A 16,023-nucleotide genomic window follows, 5' to 3' on the forward strand; every position below is an offset into this window, starting at 1 on the left:
AAGCAGAGTCGAACTGGATAGAAGCACAAGTAGAGGGGGAACTGGAGAGATCCCTCAGGGACCAAGAGCGTGCACTGCCCTGAGTCTGAGTTTCCCAGCATCCACTACGGGCAGATTACAACTTCGCACACCCACTACCCCGCAGACATACACAATTAAAAACAAAATAAAAAATTTGAAGTAGAAAAGATGAAAGACAAGAGGTATGTGTCTAAAAGGTTTCTAAGACTCAATCACGGTGGCACACACCTTTGAACCCAACACTCAGGAGGCAAAAGAGACAGAGCTCTGAGAGTTCCCGGCAGTCAGGGCCACACAGAGAACCTGTCTCCAAATAACAACAGCAGGAACCAGAGGATTATGAACAACTGAGGGCTATGATACAGAAATGCAGGAGGGACGCAAGCCTCCTGGGGAAGAGCAAAGATTCCGAGGCCGTGCCATCCGAACAAGCGCCACCACCAGCCAGGCCTCCCTCACAGCTCCCTCCCTCACCACATTCCTTACCGAAGTACATCGTTGGTGGTGATTTCAGGAATGAACTTTTGAAGATGCTTCACTGTTTCACTGAGAAAACAGGCTTTATATATTTCGCTAGCTCCATAAGAGAAATTCTGGAACACCAATTTAATGAAACCACTAAGAATGAAAGGGGAAAAAACCCTTTATGAGACTTTTTATAAACAATCAGAAAAGTTATACAGTAAAGGAAACTTAAGGAGAAGAATTCATTCATATTCAAAATTGATAAGGAATGTGATTTCAGAGCAGTAGTCTGTGAAGCTTGCTAATGTCAAGGCTTTCTAATGCTTCCAGTACACTATGTGGGACAGCCATCCTAGTTTAGTCTGGCAGAGGTACAACATTCTAGTAGTTCTCAAGTGAGATTCTGTATACATGCTAAAAAGTCCAACCTAGCCCTCTGCTACAGAGTCTGCAGGGGGTAAAGCCCATATATAATTTAAAATGCTTTCCAGTTGTTTGGTATAAACTCTGCTGAAGAGGAAGATTACTAAAAAGACCAGAGGGCTGGGAGAAGGCTCAATTGGTAGTGTTTGCCATGCACACATGGGGAAGTGGATGGAGGAGATCCCTGGGGTTTGCTGGCTAGCTAGTCTACTTGAATAAGTAAGCTCCTAGTTGAGTGTCTCGAAAATAAAAACAAGGTGGATAATGACTGAGGAGGATAATTCCTCTAGGCTCCAGCCAACAGCTACCTAGCAACAGCTTACCACCTGCCAGGTACAAGCCAGGCACCTCTTCTTCCCTAGTCCCTCTCCTTCCCTCCCCCTCTCTCCTCTCTGTCCTTCTCTGACCCCTCCCTTCTCTCTGACCCTTTACCAGGTCTCCTTCCCTTTCCCCAGTAAACTTCTTTTGTTCTAGGCCTATGGTATGGTAGTGATTCCTCAGGGCAACACCTTGGCCAGGCCCACTGAGATGCTCCCTCCCACTGCATTATACTGCCATTTTATAAAACACAAAACACCTGCCATCAAACTATGGCCTACGTATACATATGCATGTGGCACACCCACAGACATGTGCATGCACACAGGAAAAAACAGAATACTTCATAAGGCTATTTCTTAGAACAGTGTCATAGTCTAAATAGTATCAACCTTAGATTTACCACACACACACACACACACACACACACACACACACACACACACACACACACATTCCATCTCATCAGTAATTATCTAATAGCTTACAAAACAATGGTGACTAGCTTGAAATGATCTTTTCAAAGTAGTTCAGGGTCTTTTAGCAACATTTAAGATTGGACTACCAGATGTAGTCCTTGGCCTTACTTTCTTTTTAGCTAAGACATTATCACCCTGGTTCATCAAAATCTTTGTGAGATAGTTAAACATTACACTTGGGATGAAACATAAATAATCCAGAGGGGAAAACCCTAGTTAGTATGTACAGGGTTCTATTTTCAATCCTTAGCATCAGAACAAAATAATCAAACCTATGCTTACTACAGAGAGATCTTAATTTGGAATAGTAAAAAATTAACAGAAGAATAGCATATTTAAAGGTTTAGTCTATCAGAATATCAAAAACTTCTAGAATTAAATAAGTAAGCTCATAAATCTTCCTAAAGGAAGCATTGTTACCTTTTGAGAATTACTTCCATAATATCTCTGGCATTGAAGTCAAAGGGTCTGTAGCCTTCCCGTTTAAAGGCAAGCACTGCATTAGGCCCGAGCCAAATAGAGCCATCCAGCCTTGGTGTGAAGTGAACGCCTAGAAACGGAAGTCGGCTGTCCGGGACCTGCAGATTCAACACAGCAACGAATGGTTAGCTCAGTTCACCCTCCACTGTACTGCGCACACAAACATCTAACTGGTGACGTAAGAGAACTCCTTCTAGACATTTGTATGCATTGCGAGCTGCATTCAGATAGGAGTTTCTATTGACACATGTTCTGTTTTAAAATGCCAGTGACATTATTATATATTGTTCTACTTATCCATCTTTCTGGGAAAGGGGGAAAGATGAACTTTTCTATTCATATTATTGGTTCTTTCGCCTATAAGAGAGGTCTGTGACTGGCAGGCAAATCAGGTCTGCCAGGAAAAAAATGTACACATTTATAGTATAGGCCCAGTGAAGTGAAAATCCACAGAGGAATTCTGTCATCTGGTTCAGCAAAACAGTCCCTGGTTCTCTCAGGCACTTGTTCATCAGCAGGGTAGATGCAGGCAGGAGAGCCGGTGCTTCATCTACACACGGTGACTCTGGAGCAGCCATGGCTCTCCTGCTCCTAGTACACTGGAGAAAGTTCAGTGTCTGGAATGAGCTGCTCTCCCACAGAGAAGGCAGGAGCTGCTTCTTCCTACTTCCAGGGTGCACTCATGCTTTCGGAGACATGAGACCCAGAGTAGATGGCGGCTTTAGGGACGGAACCACAGCAAACAGATGATATTACCACACACAGAGCCCTGAAACCCTCTCTTCCAAAGCAGGCCAACATTTTTATTTTCATTTCCTTTGTGCCTCCAACCAGCTCGATGAGTGAGGAGACAGAAGTATCATTACCTACCGGATAAATATTTCCTTTTACAAGGTAGCCCTTTTCTGGCTTTAACACCAGGTAATCTCCACGGAATGGGACAATTTGAGGGTCAGGATTGCAGCCACTCAACTCTGAAATACGGTCTGAGTAAAGACCGGCACATGTCACAACATATCGACACTGAATTTCCTTTCCCTGGTACAAAATAAAGAAGCATGGTTAGTTTCTAAATATGAGGAAGAAAATATGGCAGCCCTTGTCTATGTGTGAAGCCTTAAAAACCCAAAACCCTCCAACTGAATGCAGAATTAACAGAGGGTGCAATACAGGAGGTGAATAAAGGAAGGCTGGGTTTAATCTACAAACTATATGCATGTATGGACACACCACACACAATCCCATTATACAGTTGATATACGCTAACTAAGATACTTTCCCAGGGGCTGGGGGTGGCAGGCAGATTCTGTGCATATATATGGTATTCGGTCAAAAGGGGAAAAACAGATGCTAAAAATAAGGATAAGTAGACATTTTTTCTAAACGAACAAATTCAATGTAACTATCAGCAAAACTACACCCGTCTTTTGTAGAACGTACAAAAATGAATTTGAAGCTACATATGGTGGTGAATTTCTATAATTTCAGAACTTGAGTATCTGAAACAGAAGTGAGTTCAAGGCCAGCCTGAACTGCACCCCAAACACCAGACCAGCCAGGGCTACTTAGATAAGCAAGATCTTATCTCAGACACAATTTTAAAAATTTTTGAAATGGAGTTAAGATTTAAATATAAAACCTCTGACAACAGAATATAGAAGATGCTCCCTGACAGTTTTTGTAGGCGGGGCACCACAGACACAAGAACAAAGAAGCAAAAATGAATAACCAGACTACACCAGACTCAAGGTTTCTGCACAGCAAAGGAAAAGGTGCAGCAAACCATACACCTGACAAAGGTCAATACCCAATCCATAAAAGGAACTCAAGAACTCAAAGGCCAGAAAGCAAACGACCCAGTTCAAGCTGGAGAAGGGAGCAGGATGGTGGAGGCACAGCACTCAAGCAGCAGAAGCAGGTAGAGCTTTATGATTTAACGCCAGCCTGCTGTACAGAGCTAGGTCTAGGACAGCCAGGGCGAAACAAAGAAAACCAACAACAAAACAAAGAAAACCAGGGAAAGTATCTGGGATAGACAAGTTTTTCAAACACACACATAATTACCAACAGATACTGAGAAAGGTGCTTGACACCAGAATCATCAGAGAAGTGCAAGCTGAAACTCTTGGAGCATGGCACAGTAGTGCATGCCTTTAATCCAGCATGGCAGAGGCAGAGGCAGAGGCAGAGGCAGAGGCAGAGGCAGAGGCAGAGGCAGAGGCAGAGGCAGAGGCAGGAGGACATGGTCTACACAGGAAGCTCCAGCATAGCTAGTCCTACAGAGACCCCTGTTTTAAAACAAACCCTAACCAGACCAAACAAACAAAGCCTCAGGATACTCTCATATTTCTTGGGAAGGAAATCATTTATCTATATATTACCCAATTATTTTTTATCATCATTATCATGGGCTAATTATATTCTTTCAAAGTTCTTCTGTTCAAGTTCTGTTCCCATTAAAGAGGCAATAAAAGTGGGATGAGGTCACATGGACTGACCCATCTTTGACCCAATAGGGTTAATTAATTAGTACCCAGGATCAGACGTGAGGACAAGCCACTTGTTTCACCTGGCCCCTTGGAAGCCCTAGGCACTACCTCCATCTATCTAGGTTCAGCCTCTAGCACCTCAAAAGCAGTAACACAGGAAACTAGGAAGAAAGATCATACCAGAAACTAACCCTGACAGCACCTTGGTATTGGCCTTCTAGATCCTAAATTATGAGTAAGTAACTGTTGTTCAGGTCACCCAGTTTGTGGTGTGTCTTCATGGTGGCCTCTCCTGTCCTCCCACTGTCTAACACAGGATCTCTCAAACTCAGCACCACTGCCATTTGAAGCAGGATGCTCCTCTCTTGGGAGACAAGGAGGCTGTTTCCCAAACTAAAGGGTGTTTATCAGCATGCCCAAACTCCATCCACTACATGCCAGTAGCCATGACCCTTTATCCAGTTCTGACAACCAAAAAAGTCTCCAGGCACTGTGGCCGTCCCCTGGGAATCAAAATAATCTCCAGTTGGGACTACCAATCTCGTGTAAGATGTTTAAAGTGATCGCCTTTATATTTCAGCACTTAAGGGTCTAAGAGTACAAGTATAACTCATGATGAACCAGTTCTAAATGATCTAAAATCTGTGCTGGAGAGTAAGCATGTTTCATTCATATGAGGAATAGCTACATCTTATTAGATGAAAACATAGTAATTTTGCCCCTCCGCGTTTTTATTTGTCAAACCTAAGTACAGTTTAACAGAGGCATGTTGTCCTGCATCTGCTGGGCATCGAGTGATAGTAGACAGCTGCAATGTCCACTTCAGCAACTGACTGCTCAGAATGCCAGAAAGCCTGTGACCCACCAACTTCCTTCTACCCCAGGTATCCCCTATCTGTTAAGGCTGAATGCTTTATAAATCCCGTATCACTTATGGGTGACTGTGCTCTCACGGATACCTGCGGGTATAGAGAATCCAGTGCCCTATGGGTCTCACTTTAGACTCCGAAGCCTGGGGGGAAACAATCATCTCCCTCTGCACAACCTGTGCATACCTCCCCCAGTCTCCGAGTTAGTGTTAAGTGAATGTGCAGCAGAGTGATAAAGTACCTATCAGCTGGCTGCAGTGAAGGCTCAGTGCTGAAGGGAACTGACTGTGCTTGCAGGGGACCTAGGCTCAGTTCTTGCACCCACATGGTGACTCACAGTCTTCCTCACAACCCCAGGTCCAGGGAGCCAATGCCCTCTTACAGTTTCAGAGGGCACCAGGAACACACACCATGCACACACACATATGCAGGCAAACACCCATACATGTAAGGTAAGATAAATATTATTTAAAAATCCCAAAAGACATGCAAGAAGGGAGACTGACGGAAAGAGGCAAGTGTGTAGTAGGTTTGACAAGTAAAAACGGGGAGGGGTGAGGATGATACAAACACAATAACGAAGCTTGTTACTATGTGTAATTAATACATGCTAATAAAAGACAATAAAAAAACATGTGGTGACCAGCTCCAAGGAACCACAATATAGGTTGCGCTCTGACTCTCACATGTATATACACACGTGTACATGCACACACGTGTATACACTTGAATGTGTATACACCCATAAACAGACATACACAAAAACATAGCAATCATTCAATAATTCAACCTAACAAGTCAATGAAGGTGAAAACAGCTCATGAATCTTTACCTTACTATTCTTGACAGCGATTGGATATTTCATCCCTGGTAGAGACAAAGAGAATTAAGGAAACTTTTATTTGAGCAAAAGAAAGTTGTCATTATTTAAAATATTATACTAGTGACAAATTTAAGTGATTGTCTTAATTATATTTTAATTTTCATTCTGAAACTTTTTACCAAGTAAAAGACTAAAGTAACCCATATTTGACAAAATATAAAATGCTGGAAAGTTTTAGGTGGATTTTTAAATTCATTTAACACACATTTTCTGGCAACCGTAGCACAGACGCCTGTTCAACAATACCATACTCTGCATGTACAGAATGCCATCATAAATGAATTTAACTTAGTCCTCAGACCCAAACCGTGGGGTATTAAACACAAGGTGCCCTTGTGTCCAAGTGTTGGTAACCTGATTCTTTCAGTTTGGGTTGCTCAGAGAAGCGAAAGTTTTACAACACAAACAATGAACTATTTATACATTTGTTCGTACTTATTGATGCAATATTAACACCCTATAAAGTATACCTACAGAAAAAAAGATTATCTACCTATACCGTGAATGTGACTTCTGCTCCCCACTTACAACAGCTGTAGTTAATAGCGTTGTTCACCATCTTGGCGTGCAGAAGGATGCTAGGCAAGTGACTGACAATGCAGACCTCCTCCAAAACCTGCTCGGGAAGAACTGAATCCTCCCTCAAATCGTCTCTCAACAAACCGAAGGCTTGTAAGCCTCATTTGACTAAAAAAATATGCATCCCAAAGCAGGATAAAGCAGGCTTTAGCTACAGTCTAAATGGGGCACAGGGCGTTAGACTGAGAATGGTTGAGTCTTTTTATGATAGTGGTCTGTAGTCTGAAATTTGAGTGTGTTCAAAGATAGCCAACCACTGACTATTGCCTAAGCCATATCCCCTGATGGCCTGATTCAGGACGTCTGATGGCTAAAATCTGTATTTATAGCAAGTGTTGCAGAGAGAACTGTCTGGAGGCCAACTGTACTAACAGTCTTGGCTGTTCAGATTTTTGTGCCAGTCAGATGTCTACTCGGTGCCCAGTTCTCTCAGCTCACAAAATCCAGGACTTCAGGGTCTGTTCTGTACAGTCCCACCCTGTCCCGTCTGCATTCACCTCTGGCTCGGCCCCACTTTGGCCTGGCCCCAACTCTCCTACAAGCACTACCCAGACAGGCCAGTTCTACTTCATTTTCAATTACCACACATATTTTGTAGGAATTCAGAGACAGCTTACCATCCTTACTTCTTGGAGGGTCTTCTTTAGCTATTCCAATATCCTTTACCTCGAAATCTTTCAAGATAGAGCCACCTGCTTCTTGGAAATCCTGGGCAAATGACAACGCTACCTGTTGGTAGTTCACAATGCCAGTGTACGGACAGTCAATAGCCATTAGACCCTAGAACAAATGTAAAAAAAACCCAAAATGATACAGTCAAAAAGCAACGAGGCTTGCTTGCATTCTACATTTGCTTATTCTGATGAGTAACCACATCATCCTTGATTGACAAAAATCTGACAGTGTCTTTAAAAAGTTACAGAAGGGGTTGGGGATTTAGCTCAGTGGTAGAGCGCTTGCCTAGCAAGCGCAAGGCCCTGGGTTCGGTCCCCAGCTCCGAAAAAAAGAAAAAAAAAAGTAACAGAAAAGTTTGCTCTTGTTATGTCTAAATTTGGTCATGAACACATATACAAATATATATATATATGTATATATATATGTATGTGTGTGTATGTATACATACATATATGTGTGTTCATGATCAAATTTATGTATATATATCTATGTGTGTATGTGTGTGTGTCTACTAGAGGACAGAAAAAAATACTAGCTAAATAAAAACATCTCACAACCTGTAAACAAATTTTCATTTATTAAAAGATAAAGATGCTTGATTTTCAAAGTTGCCCCAGGTTGCCATCTTTGTTTTTAAGATTTATTATTACCAGGGCAGTTCATTTCTCTCTTTGAGGCGATTCCTATCTGATTCCGAGTTGAAGTCTCCAAACGTTTAACAGACTCTGATGAAACCTTTGCAGTGATGTCCACACCACTCATAGCCAGGGAAAACTCAGTTGCTCTAGCTCCCTGTCCACACTATGTGCCGGGCACTGCTGGGATCCGCTGCAGGTCTTCTCTCTGAGACCCACAATAGGGAATGTTGGTGTCCCTAAGCAAATGTGTATGGGAGATGAGGAATGTTACATGTTACATGACTAATTCAGCTTCACTCCTGTAATAAGAGAAATGAACTGGCTTTTGTTGATTTCTCTGTCACTGAAGGCATGGATTTATATCTAAATCCACGCTTTTTTATTTACTTATTCATCCATCCATTCATTCATTCGTTTTGAAATATGTGATGAATACTATTGGCCCTTTCCATTACTGAAGAAAAGAAAAAGAACAGTCTACCTCACAGCACATACAGAGCACGTTCTGGTGCTAAACTTTACACTGAACATACACATCAATTTTCCCAGTCACCTTTCCTGAGAAGCTAACTAGTTCTCAGATCACTAATGCCCAGAGCTGAGTGCAACTAATCATTTTTGAATATTTTTTGTTTGGTCAACACTACATTACTGTTAACTTTAAAAACACTATCTGAAATATCACTTGAAATATTTCAGTAGTATATTGGCCCCACCCCTAAAAACCTTTTCACTTTCCCACCCTTCCCCCTCCAAATGATGTTTCCAACTGACTAGGTTGGACAAGGGCTCACAAAACATAGAACATTTGGCAAACCTCACCATTTACACCACCGGACTTGAGTCTAGAACATGAAAGCCTTTGTCAGTTAGGAAATCACTCTTATTTTGATGTGTGGCCAGATGTGTCAAGAGTTTAACCCATGTAACTCAGCATAACGACTGTGACAAGGGAGGGATAGAAAGGTCTGCACATGTGCTCCACTCTGAGTCAACAGTTCTTTACAATCCACACACCCTCCTTCCTCACTCTGTACTCCTGGTACCCGCATAAACCACTCAAGTATGTCCTGAGTTGCCGGGGTCAGCCCCAACATTGGTCTTCTTTCTTGTTGGTTCTTCCTGAGGCAGCGGAGGGGGAAGAGCATCAGCCGAGGGTAAGACTTTGTCTTACGAGATGTTTAGGGCTGCTGTATAATAATGTTTACTTATCTAAGTCTAAGTTACTGTGTTACTGTAGCTGATTTACTTATCTATGTCTAAGTCACTGTGCTCTGCTACTGTAACTGACCTGCCTTCTGTGTTCCTCTGAGGCCAGAAACTGCAGTCTCTGGCATTTAGCACCTCATTCTAAAACAGCAGGAAATAAAGTAGAGGATTACTTGCTGGAGCCTTTTCCCTTTTGTCCCACGCTTCTTCCTTGTCAGGCTAGGGGGAAGTTTGGAGCAATAAACTTCTGTTGAACCAAGAGAAGTGAATAGTGCTTGCAGAAGGAAAAACTTTTACATAGCTAAATATGCATAAATATATATAATTTCACACACGGATTCAATAAATGCTCATTGATACATTTCCACTCAAATTCAGCTGGGCCCGGCTTACATACATTATCACAATTACATTCTTACATACATGCATACATTCTCACGATCACATACTTACACACACATCCATACTTACATATGCCTATGGAGCAAAAGACCAAGCACCGGTGCAGGAAGAACTCACTCATTCTGGATGACAGATGAGCTCCAATCTTTATTACATAGAGAAAGAAATAACTTCTACCCTTTTAATGCTAAGTGAATTAAACCCAAGTTTGTAAGAGAAAAGGCGTGTTCCTTTCAATAAGACTAAGCCTGCGCTGCTATTAAGAAATGACCAGTCTGGGGTCGGGGATTTAGCTCAGTGGTAGAGCGCTTGCCTAGCAAGCGCAAGGCCCTGGGTTCGGTCCCCAGCTCTGAAAAATAGAAAAGTTAAAAAAAAAAAAAAAAATGACCAGTCTGTCCCAGGTAAGGAGAAACCTGCCTGCACCTCTGTTCTCTCCAGCTTCTTCTTTTTTCCTCTTTTCCTCTGCATTCTGCATATTGCTCTTTTATGTTACCTACAATCTCCAAGTTATTCCTCTCTGCATTTCTTCTCAGCCCAGATCTTTGTAGCTCAGTTCTACTTAGCTCAGTTCTCCTTAGCTCAAACCTGACTCCTGCTCAGTCCCTCTCCAGCTCAATCCTTCTGTGTTCTGTCCCCTCCAGCTCAGTCCTTCTGTGTTCTGTCCCCTCCAGCTCAGTCCTTCTGTGTTCTGTCCCCTCCAGCTCAGTCCTTCTCTCTCTGTCCTTCTGTCTTTCTCCTTCTGTCTCTTCTCTTTGTCCTCAGCACTTAAACATCTTTCAGAATACATAATCACATGTTACAAAATTCATCACAAGTTCATATAAAAGATCAAAGCATAAATTGAAATAAAAGTTTACAACCAAGAATATTTACATGAATATCCATCAGGAGTAATTATCTGGCTAACCATTCATCACCAGTGTCAGCTCTACAGGTTCACTGAAGGTCTAAAACCATAGTTGTTAGTGAAGTTATGTATAGATAATCCCAGTCAATATCTTATCCTCTGTCCTTGCACCTGTAACAAATCGTTTGTTCTCTATTTATGACCCTTGATAATTGTTTTACAACTTCTTGGAATGTGTTCTGAGTAGGAGAAAGTCTGGTTGCTATCTAAGAACAATTAACTGGTGACACCTGGGAGACTGGCAGAGTTCTCACTGCAATTCTGACTACAGAAAGAGACTTAATAGCAGTCCTACTATAAAAGAGCTTAAAAATCACGTTATAATTCTAGGAATTCTTATAGGATCATAATAAGACTTAAGAAGTCATCTATTTGTCTATATAGCATCACTATAAGACAGTACATCTTCTTCGTAGATTTGCAGAGATCTGCTCCAAAGGGGTGTGCTGTTACTTAATGATTGTTATATATGTCTAATAATAACACCAGGAAAAGCATTTTAATATCAGGAATCTTTCCTAAAATGAATCCCTTACAGCCTTGTTTAATAAGGCTGCGAACCAGTCACAGATTATATAATGATCCGAGGCTGGCCATCTCAGGATGATCACCCGCTAGTTATTAGCTTGTCCTGTTATGGCTCCTGACACTAAGTGAAGAAACATTTGAGGCATGTTTTTAAATTACTGCATTTGCACCTGTCAGAACTCTAGAGTCTCCCTTCTATGCGTCTCTTTCTAGTCTTGGATTTGCTCCTTCTAGGAAGTGTTGGTGTCCCTAAGCAAATGTGCATGGAAGATGCAGAACAAGCCATGGTGGCCAAGACGTCCAGTTCCCAGGCCAGGCCTGGCTGTAGCACAGTCAGCTGAGAAGGGGTTTGTGGATCGACTCGCTGGGGGCTGGGCATGCACGTTCTACATTAGCAGATCACAGCTTAAAAAGATGATACATGGGCAGGTCAAGCAGGTAGGAAAGAGCCAGGCAAGTGGGTCAAGGAAAAGTTGGGAGCTAAACTCAGAAAGGACACAAAGGAGCAAATCTATGTGGTTGACCTCTTATACTAAAAGAAAAGGCCCAGGGTGAGGCCTGAAGTCAGGAGTACCACAGGGGGGTTGATTACTCTGTCAAGAGTTGTTCCTACTTCAAAGTTTACAGACCCAGTACTAAGTTTGGCAAGACCCTCTCCCTGGGGTTATCCAGTCTTCTTTAAGGGATGTGGAACATGAAGTGTTTTAGAATTCTCCTAATAAACTTCTTTGTAGCAGGCCAGGGGACTCAGAAGTGACTGTGTACCATGGGAACGTTCCTGGTTCTGGTGGTGGGAAGGGAGGTCCCTTTAGGAAATAACCAGACTGTATTTTCCATTACGTACTGTCACAGTTAATGACTACGTAGAGCGCAACACTGTGTGGCAGCTAAGTCCTCAATTCACCCGTTTTCAGGGATTCACTTCTAGGAAGGCTGCCTACATTAAGCTAACAGCACTCCTTTGTGGTACGAATTAGAGAACTAACACCATTAGAAGAGTTGGCACTCTGTGCTAGACTGAAACCTATCTTCTCCACATCACAATCCTTCAGGCAGATGGCCACACTTCATTACACATCAATCGTACCTGCAGTATCTAAAGTATTTGGTACAAAGTAAATAATTTGCCTTCGCTCAAACAGAAAAGAAACCTGAGTCCTTTGTTGGTAACACACTTAGGAGCTTGGGAGGAGAAACAATTTCTTCTCTCTTAAAAAAAAAGTGTGCACATTTGTCACTTTTTATTGTCAGCACATACAGTTCATCTGCCTCACTCAAAAGGTTTAGAAGGAGCATATGGTCAGGTTTGAAGAAAATATCCAGACTCAGCCCCAGTCCTCACAATATGTGAAAAGTTTTGTTTTTAGACAGTAAAGCCCGATAAAGAACCATGAGCTCTTGTTCCTGATGGCTTTTTTTTAAAAGATTTATTTATTTATTATATGAGTACACTGTAGCTGTCTTCAGACACACCAGAAGAGGGCATCAGATCCCATTACAGATGGTTGTGAGCCACCATGTGGTTGCTGGGATTTGAACTCAGGACCTCTGGAAGAGCAGTCGGTGCTCTTACCACTGAGCCATCTCTCCACTTGCTCCTGCGGGTTTTTGATCTTTACAACTCTCTATAAGAATATAGAGCAGACAACAGAGACCCTTGCAGCTCCCCCAAACTTTAATACGGCAGGGGAAGGCCTGCTTTAAAACGGAACTAAATTGGAATCATTTCTACACCATGCCTAAACCTATAGATATCAAAGGCTTTTTTTTCTTTTCAAACGAATCTTTAAATTTTAAAATTGTTTCATTATCAGATAAAAATTTCATGTTACATTTGTATGCTTTCTGAAGATTACAAATCATCTTATTCTCAAAGACAATTCATGCCAGAAAAATTCTAACATATTAGCTTCACAACCAAAGTTTATTAAATTCATATAAAGTTATGAAACACCAACAAATTTAGTGTGCTTTCAGAAAACACTATTAGTAAAAGAGGAGGCTCAAGTGCTGACAGGGCAAACTGAAGTGGTGTCAATTTCATGTCACTAAATTAAATTGCTTATCTAGTCTCCTCCTCCTCTGCCCAGCTCCCTGGAGCCACTGTTATCTGAGCTACTGTAGCTAAGACATGATAGCTCATGGACTGCAAATACGGCCTAACGGAAGGGACAGTGGGACAGCATACAGTCCATTCTCAACCTAGATACACACAGGTGCTGCGTGTGGCAGAGGGATCTGTAAATGATGATCCTCTAGTCAACTGGATATTCATAAAGGAGGGACATACCTTGACTTGTGCCTCCTGCTAGATAAAAAAACCGCTAAACTGATTACATAATGAACTTCTGTCCTTCTAAAGATACCATTAAAATGAAAGAACAAGTTACAAAGAGGCAGAAGATGCTTATAATATATATTTAGATGAACAAGTATGTATTTATATATAATAAATCCAGACTATGTAATGAATTTCTATAGTTAGTAAGAATTAATAATTATAAAGGAGGCAATAAGCCCAAATAGAAAAATGGGCAAATCTCTTAAGCAGGAACTTCAGGGGAAAGTTTCCAAGTAGGAAGTAAACATAGGAAAGAGTGTATAATACCGGAATCATTGGGAAGTATAAATTAAAAGTATAATGTAATGCTACAGTTTGGGAATCTTTAAACTGAAGAAATATAAAGTTTTTAAAATAGCAACAGGATGCTCAAAAACATTTGAATTTGGGAACATTTTTATTTTTTTGAAATTTTGGATTAGGGTTGTTCAGCTGGTAAAGCCTATGCAAACACCCCCAAATCTGGGAGGTTTCTGGCCTGCTGCCCCTTCAGGGAGATATTCAGCTTGCTCCCCACACCACAGAAGAGGCCTCAGAAAACGAAGACCGGGTCGGGGAGAACACATGTGACTGAGGGAACAACCACGGTCATCTGCAAAACTTTTATGGCAATATCCGCCAAAGCTGAACGTAAACACATAAACTGTAACCTCACAATTTCTCTGTGGTGTAAATATGCCCAGAATAGCAATATGAACGTGTATCTACCAAATATGTATTCTAGATGCGCACCCACAGCAACGTTATTTGGAATAGCCTATGGAAACTACTACGTGCACTAGCTTGGTCAGTCACTCACCCTGCAATATGGTTCCTTCTTTTTTATATCCTCCTGCTGGATCAGCCTCAAGCCTTGGACTCCATTCTGCAGGCCACGCTCATACAGGGCCTGAAGTCTGGGAATTTCTTCTTGTTCAACAGCTACTATTAGCTTCAGAGAATGACAAAATTATTGAATAAGGTTAAAAAATATCACCAGCTATAAAATACATAAAGTCAATGTAAAAATCAAAAATTATCAAATTTCTCAATCGAGGTTGATATAAAACATTTTTCTTTCATAAATCTACTTCTTCCTTTGTTCATTATTTTATTTCTCTCCTTCACCAAGAAAAAAAAATCTTAAAAATTAGCATTAAAACTAACATCCCCAAATGGGACCTGTTGCCTCAATGTCCGTTTCTTGCTGAGTACTGCGATATGACCCCAGACACACACACTCTTGCCATTACCACTCCCTCCCACCCAGTAGCCAGAGGAGCACGTTTACAGCTTTCTTGCTGTTTTAAGATTTACTTATGTATGTATGTGTTTTGCCTGCATGTACGCCTTTATACCTTTTGTATACAATGTTCATGGAGGGAAGAGAGGAGCCCCCAGAACTGGAGTTATAGGTGGTTCTGAGCCACCATATGGCTCCTGGGAACTGAACCTAGGTCCTCTGCAAGAGCGGTCAGCGCTTCTAACTGCTGAGGCATCTCCAGCTCTCTTACATCTTTCAAAGTGTACCGTTCTTGTTTCTACAAGAAAATGTGAAATGCCAGTATATAAAAGAGACAGCGCATAATCAGTGTAATGGGGCACTGCTCTTGGCAAACTATTCTTTTGATGTCTTGAAATAAATCATAGTCTTTACTGATGCAGAAAGAATTATATTTAATCAATTTTCTTCAGAACTCTTGTTCTATTTATTTCTGGGAAAGGTATCTTAAATTGAGTTTTCTTATTTTGCAGCAAGACAAAACACAGATACACATTCATGGGTACAGGTCACTACTTTATACCAAAGAGTCAATAGAATTCCCTGAAGTAATGCTTTTGGGTCAAGGTACAAAGGCTACTTATGCCAATAAATTATTAACCTTTAAACAAAAGATGAGTCAAAGGACACCATCAAGAAAGTAAAAAGACCAATCACAGAATAGGAATATTTGTAAATCACAGTGTGGATCAAAGTCCTCCATCTTGACCTTGTTCAATGCAAGAGCTTTCTGCTTCCATTGATCACTTAAGATTATACCAAGGTCCTTTTCTCATATTGCTAAAGAAAATTCTAATTCATCTTTTTTTAAGCATAATGAATCTTTAGCGACAACAATGAGCTTTCAGTCTTATGGAGAAAGGGCACTGCCACCACCTTTATAGAAATAAGGCTCATAAAGAGTACAATGAACAATTAACTGTGAGCCAGAGAAAGTAGATCATGTAGGTGCTCAAACTGTTAGATTTTCCTTCTGAAAAATTACTAAAAAAAAAAAAAAAAAAGACCTGAATAGACCCCATAACAAGAGAACAAAAACTTCCAACAAAAGCCAGG

At 41.3% G+C, this 16,023-nt stretch overlaps 1 protein-coding gene across 2 annotated transcripts in view; it reads right to left on the reverse strand.

Annotated features, from left to right (window-relative positions):
* The window catches only part of L2hgdh (L-2-hydroxyglutarate dehydrogenase), a 41,099-nt gene that overhangs the window by 14,414 nt on the left and 10,662 nt on the right, over nt 1-16,023 (reverse strand). Inside the window, 6 exon segments of one of the 2 annotated variants that reach the window (NM_001108028.1) lie at nt 508-639; nt 2,127-2,284; nt 3,057-3,224; nt 6,377-6,411; nt 7,624-7,786; nt 14,506-14,637. In NM_001108028.1, coding sequence (NP_001101498.1) covers nt 508-639; nt 2,127-2,284; nt 3,057-3,224; nt 6,377-6,411; nt 7,624-7,786; nt 14,506-14,637 — 788 coding nt within the window. 2 annotated transcript variants of the gene reach the window in all.

The sequence above is a fragment of the Rattus norvegicus genome, chromosome 6 (genome assembly GCF_021556685.1).
Source record: "Rattus norvegicus strain SHRSP/BbbUtx chromosome 6, alternate assembly SHRSP_T2T, whole genome shotgun sequence".
NCBI lineage: Eukaryota > Metazoa > Chordata > Mammalia > Rodentia > Muridae > Rattus > Rattus norvegicus.